This window comes from Colletes gigas, unplaced genomic scaffold (assembly GCF_013123115.1).
Source record: "Colletes gigas isolate AHSC1104 unplaced genomic scaffold, ASM1312311v1 Colletes_gigas_Sc00075, whole genome shotgun sequence".
NCBI classification, from domain to species: domain Eukaryota; kingdom Metazoa; phylum Arthropoda; class Insecta; order Hymenoptera; family Colletidae; genus Colletes; species Colletes gigas.
The window spans coordinates 219,724-229,682 of record NW_025106704.1 but is presented as its reverse complement, the minus strand read 5'-3'; the positions used below and the strand labels follow the sequence as shown (position 1 = coordinate 229,682).

Here is a 9,959-nt window from a genome sequence, read left to right as displayed (position 1 = left end):
AATAGAATTATTTAATGGGACTATTTTACAATATTCATACAGCGCGTATGACTTACTTATCACAATCTTTCAGTGTGCTTTGCAGCAATGCATTCCTCGACAAAGTGAATAAGATTCTCCTACGGGTGTTTGATTTATAACTGGAGAGTGAAATATTTTAGGACAAGCCGTTGATTGAATTTTAATTAGATTTTCATTGGTTAGATTCGAATTCAATTTGGGATCGTACAATGGAATACAGTAGCGCCCACTTAAGTGTCCGCGACACTTCTTGGAAATCAAGCGACTTCGAACATCGAGCGTAACTTGACGCCGTTTGTTATCGATACATTATATATATATATATGTATATATGTAGGTATATGATTTCGAGTGCCAGCTATTGTATCTCGCTCGCACTTATCCAATTTCCTTATCTCTGTTGAATTCTGAGAAGTAACCCTCTTAAGTGATCGCGACCGGTCCTGAGCGCGGACACTTAAGTGGGCACTATTGTATTTTCAAACAAACACTCAATCAATGGAATTCAAATTGGAATCATATGGTTGAAAGCCACCAACTTAAATCTTCTACCGTCCATCAATAATCCAAACTCCAACAAAATATAAACCATCACAATTACTTTCTCTCGTACCCTTCTTGGCACAGATTCACTCAGTGAATGCTTCAGCACAACGAACTATTATCTAGTCTCTTACGAAGCATACTAAACTCCGGTATAAGAAAATATTTCTCTCGATTGAATACGCTCAATCGATCCAAACTTTACCCCTGACGTCTCCTTCTCAAACACAGGACTCGTAAGTACCATTGTATGTATATGCAGGACTCTGTCGCTGCGAATAGGTTTCCCAAAACACTATCGCTGTGTCTGTGGAGACTGTTCCCCGCTGCGCAGGCTATTATGTACAAAAAGAAACAGTTTGGTCGCTCTGATGGTTCGATCGTCTTCAATTGTCCTTACGGGCCTTCTTTTTACTCTTCTTCTGTGGTTTAGCCTCTGTCCACACATCTGTCACACAATTCCCAAGAATATCGACAAGTTTCCAATGCACGAAATTATTGTAACAGGGAATAGTTACCTCCAAGCTCGTCAAAAACTGCACCAGGCTTTTCCTGACTCTGTGGAACCTTAGAATCCTCCGCACTGTCTTCATCTTTCGGTTTATTCTCCCCTATTATTGCGCCTTCGTTCTCTGGAACCTTCTTTACCTTTTTTGACTTCTTCTTCTCTTCTTTTTCCAACTTTTCAACCTAAAAACCAAAATTTCTATATATGATGATACTACATTATAAATTGGAACAAGTTTTGACAATTTCAGGCTACCTTAACTTCATCTTTGTCCTTTTCTTTGATTTCTTCATTAGAAATTGGTACGAGAATAATTTCCTTAGTATCCTTTTCCTTCAATTCTTTATTCTCTGTCTCCTTTGCTACCTTATCTTTAATTTCTACTTTTTCTGGATCTTTCTGTTTTGCAACAGCTTCGTTGATCAGATCTGCCTTCTTGGCAGTCTTCTTAGACTTCTTTGAGGGAGATTCTTCCTCCTTCTTCTTATTTTTCTTCTCCTTCCTTGAATAAGCTTGCTCCCAGTCTCCTAAATTCCAAATTAGAAGAATTATTTCTTGAAGATTCTATGATTCTTTTAATAAATACCTTCGTCAAAGTCTACTGGCTTCTCCTGAAACAGATTTTTCAAATTCTTCTTGTTCTTTGCCTGCTCTGCCCTGTTTTCTTTCCCAACCTTCGCTACTGAGACCTCTTTATCCTTTTTGACAGCAGAAATTCTTTCATTGTCTTGTTTGTGTTCTTTTAACTTTCCTTCAATGTCCTCTGACTTGGATACAGACTTTTTTAAAGACTCTGTCTTAGAGAAGAGGGTCTTCTTCAATGAACTTGGTTTCTCTGATGTTATTTGACCATTGGCAGACCTCTGAAATATGAATATTTATATAAAAAACTACCATTGACTTGAGTTGGAATAATTTTTAAAGTTTCTGTTTGTCAATAGGGGAATTGCAAATTTGCCTCAAAAGAGTCAAAGATTGGCCAAAAAAGTAGAAAATGAAAATTGATGGTATAAAATTTATTAATATGACTTTGATGGGTGAGAATATAAATATTTTCCCAGTTCAGAATCTAAATTAAGCTTCCAATGATTCACAAATTCATTTCAGAAGAGCCAAAGTATGATAGAAAGACTGGCAAAAATGGAGTTTGTTGCCATTGAAATTCAGATGGAGCTTCTATGAACAAAAATATAAATATTTATCTGGCCTACAAATTAAATTAAGCTTATAATAAATTGTAAAATTGTCTTGAAAGAGTCAAAGTTTCACTAAAACAATGAGAAAATAGCGTTTGATATATGAAAGCCTATCAATTAAACTTCTTTCATCGACTCAAATTAAAATTCCTAAAGATTCAACAAGTACCCACAAAACGATCAAAAAATATAAAAACCATAGACTCAAAAAAAGCTCAATTTAAACTACAAAGATTTGAGATATTCGATACATGATTCCTGGAACCATATGGAAACCTAAAATATGGAATAATCAATAAAACTATCAAATAAATCGGAATTCAAATCGATCAATCGGTAAAATATAAATAAATTTAATTGATTTTAATCATATGAACTAACCTTTTCTTTGATTTTGGTGCGTTTTTTTGCAATTTTTCGGTCCACGTCGCCGCCAGCAGATAGTTGTGCAAATGGTGGTTGTTCGGCCTTTTTGAAGCCGAAAACAAAAACCAGGATTGCGCAGAGGAGGACGACGCCCACGGGCAGCGCGTACTGTGAGTGCTGGAGCAGCTGGTTGACGTCCATCACGACGAAACCGACGGAGATGACGGAAAAAGCTACGAGTTCCCACTAGATGCACGGCACATTGCTCCCTAACGGATGGTCCGCGAACTACTGAGTCCAAATTGTCGCTGACGCGGCTCTGACACGCCACTGCGCATGTCAAGCCGCCATTGTTCTCCCATACTTCGAAATTTTCCAAAATATTTTGTAAATTCCCTTCGGAGATTAATACTCGTAAAAATATTACTATTTTGATATATTATTAATTAAATTAAGAATGTTACACACCATAATTAAAGAATTTAGTACAAAATTCTGTGATATTTAATATTTAAAAATTGTGAATTTGACTAGGTTGTCCGGAATCGATTTTATATTTAAAAATTTTATTGTTTTTGGAAAGATTTATATATTTGGAAAATTGGTGTTTTTTTTTAATACAAAATTAATATTCGAGTTTGAATAATTAAATTTACTTATTTACGGTATGTATTTACTTATGTTATTGTTAAAATATTATTAGTGTTGTATAAATTTTATAATTCATAGAAATTTCGTATTTATTTAGAAAGTAAATAATCTTAAGAAAATAAGTTTGAGCTTTGGAATTTTAAACAGTATTATAAAAGACTGGTAGAAAGAGTGTTAAAATTTTATGATTGAAATAGAAAATAGTAAATTTTGTATGTAATTATTATTTTTCGAGGGTAGAAAAGAATGTTAAAATAATTGGTTGAAATTGTTATAGAAATTTTTGTGGTAAAAATTTTGTTTAAATGATTTCTGTTATTTATTGAATTTGAATGGGAATTTTTGTATAAAGTATTCAATCTGTATTTGAACAGCATGCCATTGTAAATACTTCTTAGGCTGAATTAGGCTAATTTCTTAAAACAATTTCTAATTACAGAAAAAATGGATCAAAACTCCAATTTTATTAAAAAAATATTTCTATTTTCTAATACATGAAATTATATACAATTTATATAATATTTAAAACTTTGTTGGTTTCGCAAATTGGACAACCATAGGTTTATCTTTCAAAATAAACCCGTTCGTTTCATCCAAAGCCATCTGTGCCTGTTCTTTATTCTGCAAAGTCACGAAAGCCTGCCCCTTCATTCGTCCCTCTTGCATAAGTCTCACATCATACCTAAAACAAACATCATTACGCAAATTATTCGAATATATCACTATTTTTCAAACAATCTTACTCAAACTCAGTTTTCAGTCCAGGGACCAAATATTTCCTATAAATGAAGTGAAGATCTTTCTCTTCGACTTGTTTTGCAAGGTTTTTTATATATAATCTATTCGACGGTTTCCCAGGGTGGTAGTTTTTAAATACTGGAAGCAATCGTTGATCTAAAACGAAAACAAAATCATTTGATATTTTTCTTCCAATTCTAATATCAATGGTCTAGCAACTATTGATGAAACAGTTATCAATTAATATAAAACCCAAGAAATAAAACAAAAACTTTCTCTCGATTCTCATATTAACGTTTTAAATATAAGATTAAAAAACAATTCTCACCATTTGCAGAAATCCTATTATCCGCCAGCTCTTTTGACTCAATAACTTCCAATCGAACCTCTTCGTTACTTTCGTTTCCATCATCCAAACTTCTATTAACTGGAAACATCAACCCAAATCCTCCATCCGCAACATTTTCCCTCTTATCACTGTCCTCCATCTTTGGACCATCTCCCAAATTCTCTGTCCTCAATTCAATCTTCAAATTCTTTGCCTCTGTTATCTGTACTGGTTCAAATAGATCTTCCCGCTTCAAAACTTTTGAGCTTGCTGTTGCAACTCGCTTTGCAGGGTTCACAAATTTTGGGATCTTTAAATGCTTTGCGCTTCGCTTCATTTTCACAGGAACTATTTCCAAAACTGAGCTTTCCCCCTCCGATTCTATTTCAGACTCCTCGCACGAACTCTGATTTGTGAAAATATTATATTTTTCCATATCATATGCTTCTTTGAGCTGCGGAAACTCTGATTCTAAGTCCTCAAAAGGTGGTGGAAGGTTCATTCTGTTCATCAAATGGAGAACCTATTAAAGGAATCATAGATCGAATACATGTTTACAAACTTAATTTAATTTATTTACCTGAGTGTAGAAAGCTGGTTCCTTTAACAACTGTATGGCTATCCTCGTCAATGTTGATTTTGTCGGTGGAAGATATTTGTACTGAATATTTGGCGGAGGAGGTTGAGCAAATGCCTGATTTGTCCATGCATTTAGTTTTTGCAGAAAAGCTTGAAAGTTTGATTTACTAATTGGTTCGTTCTTATTTTCTTGTGTGGAAGTTTCTTTGTCACTAATTTTGTTAGTGTTTTCTATTGTCATGAATTTCCAGGCAAATTCTACAGTTAAATATTGGCCTCCAATGTTTAGTTGGTGAAGACGCAATAACACTTCGGTAGCTGCTTTTTGAGATGGAAACTTTGCAAATGTAACAGTGTATTTAGCAGAGGGCCTCAGGGTTTGGGTTTTGAGAGCTCCATAACGTTTTAGGAGCTCACTGCGCCTGGCATCAGATAACTCTGGTGGAAGATGCAGGATTCTTAGGGTGTCTGAAATCTGAAATGTGGTGAAAATATGGTTCAACGCTTGTAGAATTGTATGTTAAAAGAAACAAGAAAGGAAAATATAGATATGGCATAAATTGGTGTTTTCTAAGTCATAGTTTATGGTTTGCAAAGTTATTTGGGATATATATGGAGATATTAGAAACTTTGGAAAATTTGACCAATAATAAAACTTTATTAAAGCACAACAAAGACAAAGTTGAAGTGTTTTAAATCCTACGATCAAAAAGTTTTGAACGATGATAATATTTTGTTAAAGTGCAATAATTGTATTTTTGATACATTTTAACCATAGCAATTGGAAAAATCCTATTCTATTGCACGATCGTTTAAGAAAATTGATTTTGTAACTAAGTTACCGGGCTTCTAATTTATTTATTTAATATTATAAACTCGTAATCAATTTACACTAAAAGTCTTAAGAGTCTAAATGAAGTCAACTTAGTAAAAAATGAAGTCTTGTTGTTCATTTTTGACATAGATTAGGATTAATATTTATTTGACTGATTTTAAAAGATGGTTTTCAATTTTAAGAATTGGAATATAACCGGATTGTTACGAAGAGTTAGGAACCGCTGGATATAAATAATCATAGATTAACAATTATATACAAAAGAAAAATAGTCATTTTGTTAACAATTATTGAAAAATATAAAATTACGTGTGCTTTTTCATTCGACATTTTATAATTATTGTACTCGGTAAATAATGAAAATGGAGAAACACTAGAACAGTGTGGTTAGATTACACAAAATTGAGCGTATCAAGAGCAACAATAGTAACGATGAATTTACTATAGACCATAGCGGAGCGGTGGAGAAAGCAGCTGAAGATTATGAAATTACCGCTATATTTAATTTAGATGGATGTATGCTTTAGTTCTTCTTTTAATTTTTGTAATTTTAAGTTGGATTTTTTTTTAAGTTTGGAGGTGGTCAGAGAATTTGAAGATCGGTTATTGTTTACTTAATCGTTTATCTATTTGTCTATTTATGTGATATAAGCCTCTGTTATTATTTATATATAGTAATGGGACTTTGAAGTTTAAAGATGTTCCAAATGTTAATTGAATTTAAGAACTATTGGAAAGATTGGAAATCTGAGAAATAATCTTCCTTTTAAGATTTAAAAAATTTTCAAAACTTACGATAGTTTCAAAATTTCCAAGATTTTTAAGACTCTCAATAGTTTAAAGATTTTTTCAAGATTTTTATGACTTCCAAAACTGGGAAGTCTTAACAGTTTTGGAAAGTCTTGAAAATCTTGGAAACAATCTTGAAATTATTGATAGTCTTAAAAATCATGAAAATCTTAAAACTATTGAAAATTTTGAAGCCCTTGGAAATCTTAATAATCTTGATAGTCTTATTAGGCTTGGAAATCTTAGAAATATTTATTGAATGTTTGGCGAGTCGTAGAAATCTTGAAATAAATCATTCGAATAATGACAAGATTTACTCGAATAAATCTTTTTAATTATTTTAAATAAATCGTCTTGTTTATTCCTAAAAACCTTACGTAAAAAGATTTCATTAAAAACCATCCATCAATTCCCACAAACAATCCAACATGGTTCTCCGGTATTACTCCGCCGACGCTGTCATGGAAACAGTTTACACGGAACTACTTTCGGAAGTTCACTTGTCAGTTTGATCCCCCGAATCATAACCGGCAAGTTTAAAGCTACGGACCATAAAATTCTACAATCTAATCCATTAATTTCCAATTTTGTGTCTTGAATCACGAAAATTCTCCCTCGGAGAAACTCGATATATCGTCGTTTCCCAATACAAGTGGCCATTCTACTATCCAGTGGTTCTAAACTATTGATTGGTTCCCGTCGAATCAACCACAAAGCGAAAATAATCTTTTTTGAAGATTTCCAAAAATGTAAGTCTCAAATAAATACAAATTCCATATTAAAAACTCAAAAATTCTACAATCTAAAATCCATTTCCCACACAATACTCAACACACAATCCACAATATCCAATCCTCACACAAAAGATTCACAAAAACCCTAAACAAAACATAATGCATTCAGGTTTAATCGCGATAGGGAGCACAGGGGTCGCCGTGGTGGGCGAGGCGAGCTCCATAGATTTCCTACACGTGGTCGAGGGACTCCCAGTAACCCTCGTGGTGGTGTCAAGGGCAAACAGCCTGGTGGAACGCTAAGGAAAGTAAATTGGGATGTGCGGGTCTTAGAACCTCTTCGCAAAGACTTCTATGTGGAGCATCCAGCAGTCCGCAACAGGTGAATGAGTTTAAACTCTGTGATTTCATTAAGAAATCTTCATGTGACGCATTGTGGTAGGTCCAAGGAGGAGGTAAGCAAGTTCCGGGAGAATGCAGAGATAACTGTGAAAGGTGATGATGTCCCAAACCCAATCCAATACTTTGAGGAAGGAAATTTCCCTGGATACGTGCTTGATGAGATCCGGAAACAAGGTTACACTCAACCAACAGCAATCCAGGCTCAAGGATGGCCCATAGCCCTCAGTGGCAGGGACTTAGTGGCAATTGGACAAACTGGATCTGGTAAAACCCTTGGAGTAAGTGAAATAAGTCGTTAAATTCTGATTCAGATCTATGATTGAGGGTTTGGTTTCAGTATATTTTGCCTGCAATCGTTCACATTATCCATCAACCACGCCTTACAAATGGTGATGGACCAATTGCATTGATCCTCGCTCCAACAAGAGAGTTAGCACAACAGATTCAGGAAGTTTGCAATTGTTTTGGAGAAACAGCTTCAGTGAGGAATACTTGTATCTTTGGTGGAGCTCCGAAGGGCCCACAAGCCCATGATTTGGAGCGTGGCGTGGAAATCTGCATTGCTACACCTGGGAGACTCATTGACTTTCTCGAAAGGGGAACTACGAATCTACGCAGGTATGACTAATTGATACAATTTACAACTTTGAGGTATTGAGCAAAGAATTTGAATCAATTTGAATCTTTTGCAAGTTTTGTGATGTTGAATGAATAATTTAGGTGTACGTACCTGGTTCTGGATGAGGCAGACAGGATGTTGGACATGGGTTTCGAGCCTCAAATTAGAAAAATAATTGAACAAATTCGACCGGACAGGCAGGTACTGATGTGGTCTGCTACATGGCCCAAAGAGGTTCGAGCGCTAGCTGAGGACTTTTTGACAGACTATATGCACCTAAACATTGGTTCCCTAACTCTGTCTGCCAATCATAATATCATCCAAATCATAGACGTTTGCCAGGAGTTCGAGAAGGACTCGAAGCTTTATAGATTGTTGCAGGAAATTGGAAACGAGAAGGAAAACAAGACCATCATATTTGTGGAGACAAAGAGGAAGGTGGATGATATCACTAGAAATATTAGAAGGGATGGTTGGCAGGCACTGAGTATCCATGGAGACAAAAACCAGCAAGAAAGAGATCACGTGCTGCAGGAGTTCAAGAGCGGAAGAGCTCCGATCTTGGTTGCGACTGACGTTGCTGCCAGGGGATTGGGTTCGTAGGTTTTTTGTTTGATTCAAAAGTTTTTCTTTCTTTTTATATAGGTTCGTAGATCATTTAGAATTAACAATGATAACAATCGAATTGAATTCTAAAATAGAAATTGACAATTATTGTTAGTAAATTAATTGAATTCTAAAATCAGCGAAATTAACAACATATGTTAGCGATTAAGTTGAATTCCAAATTCCAGCGTTTCTTTCATTGTTCTAATAACTATTTGCAGATGTGGATGATGTGAAGTATGTGATAAATTTCGACTATCCCTCATCATCAGAGGACTACATTCACAGGATCGGTCGTACAGGCCGCAGAAGACAGACCGGAACAGCATATGCTTTCTTTACTAGCCACAATATGAAACACGCAGGCGACTTAATTGAAGTTCTAAAAGAAGCTGGCCAAAATATCAATCCACGACTTACAGAAATGGCAGAATTGGCCAAAGCAGGGAACTTTGGTACCAGAAGTAAGATTTTCCATACCTCCGATTCGAATTTTATGGTATTTGTGTATTTTTTTTATGGTGTTAGGTGGGAAACGTTTTGTCGGAAGCGATAGAAACATTGGACGAAGAGGATCTTCAAGAGGAAGAGGTCGTGGGACTTACCAATCGACTGCAAATAACTATTCCGGATCAGATTATGGTAGTTACGGGAATACGAAGCAGATAAATCAGAATGCGGGCTACGGATACACCACACAGAGGTCCTATGCACAGAATAGCGTGACACAAAGCTACGCAGGGGGTGACAATTATGCCAATGCCTATCAATATCGAGGAATAACTTATTGAAATTGTGTTTGCTATCGTTGGAGCGATAAAGTTTGTATTGAATAGTGTCGATAGAGAATTTCTGTTCACCAAAACAACCAAAGAAGTATTATATAGTGTAATTATAGTCTTTTCCAGTGGAATTTGTTGAATTTATTATCGTACGGATATTATTTTTAGTTCTCTGTGTAAATGTTTAAGCAAAAGGAAATTATTGTAATTAAATTGTATTTTGTTAAGCATTAAATAAAAATTCTAATTATAATATTTTATA

The 9,959-nt window shown here is 34.9% G+C and overlaps 3 protein-coding genes across 4 annotated transcripts; 1 reads left to right on the top strand and 2 right to left on the bottom strand.

Annotated features, from left to right (window-relative positions):
* Positions 1 to 547: 547 nt before the first annotated feature.
* Positions 548 to 2,913, bottom strand: LOC122403810 (DNA ligase 1-like). The gene is made up of 5 exons (XM_043407549.1): positions 2,650 to 2,913; positions 1,659 to 1,935; positions 1,328 to 1,599; positions 1,083 to 1,254; positions 548 to 1,012 (listed from the first exon to the last, which is right to left on the bottom strand). Exons 1-5 carry the CDS (start codon positions 2,833 to 2,835, stop codon positions 951 to 953), a joined length of 969 nt encoding a protein of 322 aa, XP_043263484.1. The 5' UTR covers positions 2,836 to 2,913; the 3' UTR covers positions 548 to 950.
* Positions 2,914 to 3,807: 894 nt separating this feature from the next.
* LOC122403803 (RNA-binding region-containing protein 3) lies at positions 3,808 to 6,166 on the bottom strand. Its single transcript, XM_043407542.1, has 5 exons — positions 6,075 to 6,166; positions 4,932 to 5,405; positions 4,352 to 4,874; positions 4,029 to 4,179; positions 3,808 to 3,967 (listed from the first exon to the last, which is right to left on the bottom strand). Exons 1-5 carry the CDS (start codon positions 6,093 to 6,095, stop codon positions 3,808 to 3,810), a joined length of 1,329 nt encoding a protein of 442 aa, XP_043263477.1. The 5' UTR covers positions 6,096 to 6,166.
* An 891-nt stretch (positions 6,167 to 7,057) lies between these two features.
* LOC122403808 (probable ATP-dependent RNA helicase DDX5) lies at positions 7,058 to 9,775 on the top strand. 2 transcript variants are annotated; one of them, XM_043407548.1, is made up of 7 exons: positions 7,058 to 7,303; positions 7,473 to 7,670; positions 7,731 to 7,968; positions 8,028 to 8,308; positions 8,411 to 8,904; positions 9,137 to 9,379; positions 9,444 to 9,775. In XM_043407548.1, coding segments are annotated over exons 1-7 (1,719 nt in total). In that variant the 5' UTR covers positions 7,058 to 7,301; the 3' UTR covers positions 9,707 to 9,775. The 2 variants fall into 2 exon arrangements, with proteins under 2 accessions (XP_043263483.1, XP_043263482.1); XM_043407547.1 differs by having other exon boundaries at positions 7,458 to 7,670.
* Positions 9,776 to 9,959: the final 184 nt, after the last annotated feature.

What these genes read in the sequence shown, in the direction of transcription:
- LOC122403810 (XM_043407549.1), bottom strand. Translation starts at nt 2,835, where the DNA reads ATGGACGTCAACCAGCTGCTCCAGCACTCACAGTACGCGCTGCCCGTG. An exon ending in GCCAGTAGACTTTGACGAAG is followed by an intron (nt 1,600 to 1,658) that starts GTATTTATTAAA and finishes TTTGGAATTTAG; the next exon opens with GAGACTGGGAGCAAGCTTAT. An exon ending in AGTTTTTGACGAGCTTGGAG is followed by an intron (nt 1,013 to 1,082) that starts GTAACTATTCCC and finishes ATTGTGTGACAG; the next exon opens with ATGTGTGGACAGAGGCTAAA.
- LOC122403803 (XM_043407542.1), bottom strand. Translation starts at nt 6,095, where the DNA reads ATGTCGAATGAAAAAGCACAC. An exon ending in TGTCGAATGAAAAAGCACAC is followed by an intron (nt 5,406 to 6,074) that starts GTAATTTTATAT and finishes ACCACATTTCAG; the next exon opens with ATTTCAGACACCCTAAGAAT. An exon ending in GGACTGAAAACTGAGTTTGA is followed by an intron (nt 3,968 to 4,028) that starts GTAAGATTGTTT and finishes TGTTTGTTTTAG; the next exon opens with GTATGATGTGAGACTTATGC.
- LOC122403808 (XM_043407547.1), top strand. An exon ending in GGAACTACGAATCTACGCAG is followed by an intron (nt 8,309 to 8,410) that starts GTATGACTAATT and finishes TGAATAATTTAG; the next exon opens with GTGTACGTACCTGGTTCTGG. An exon ending in CGTTGCTGCCAGGGGATTGG is followed by an intron (nt 8,905 to 9,136) that starts GTTCGTAGGTTT and finishes AACTATTTGCAG; the next exon opens with ATGTGGATGATGTGAAGTAT.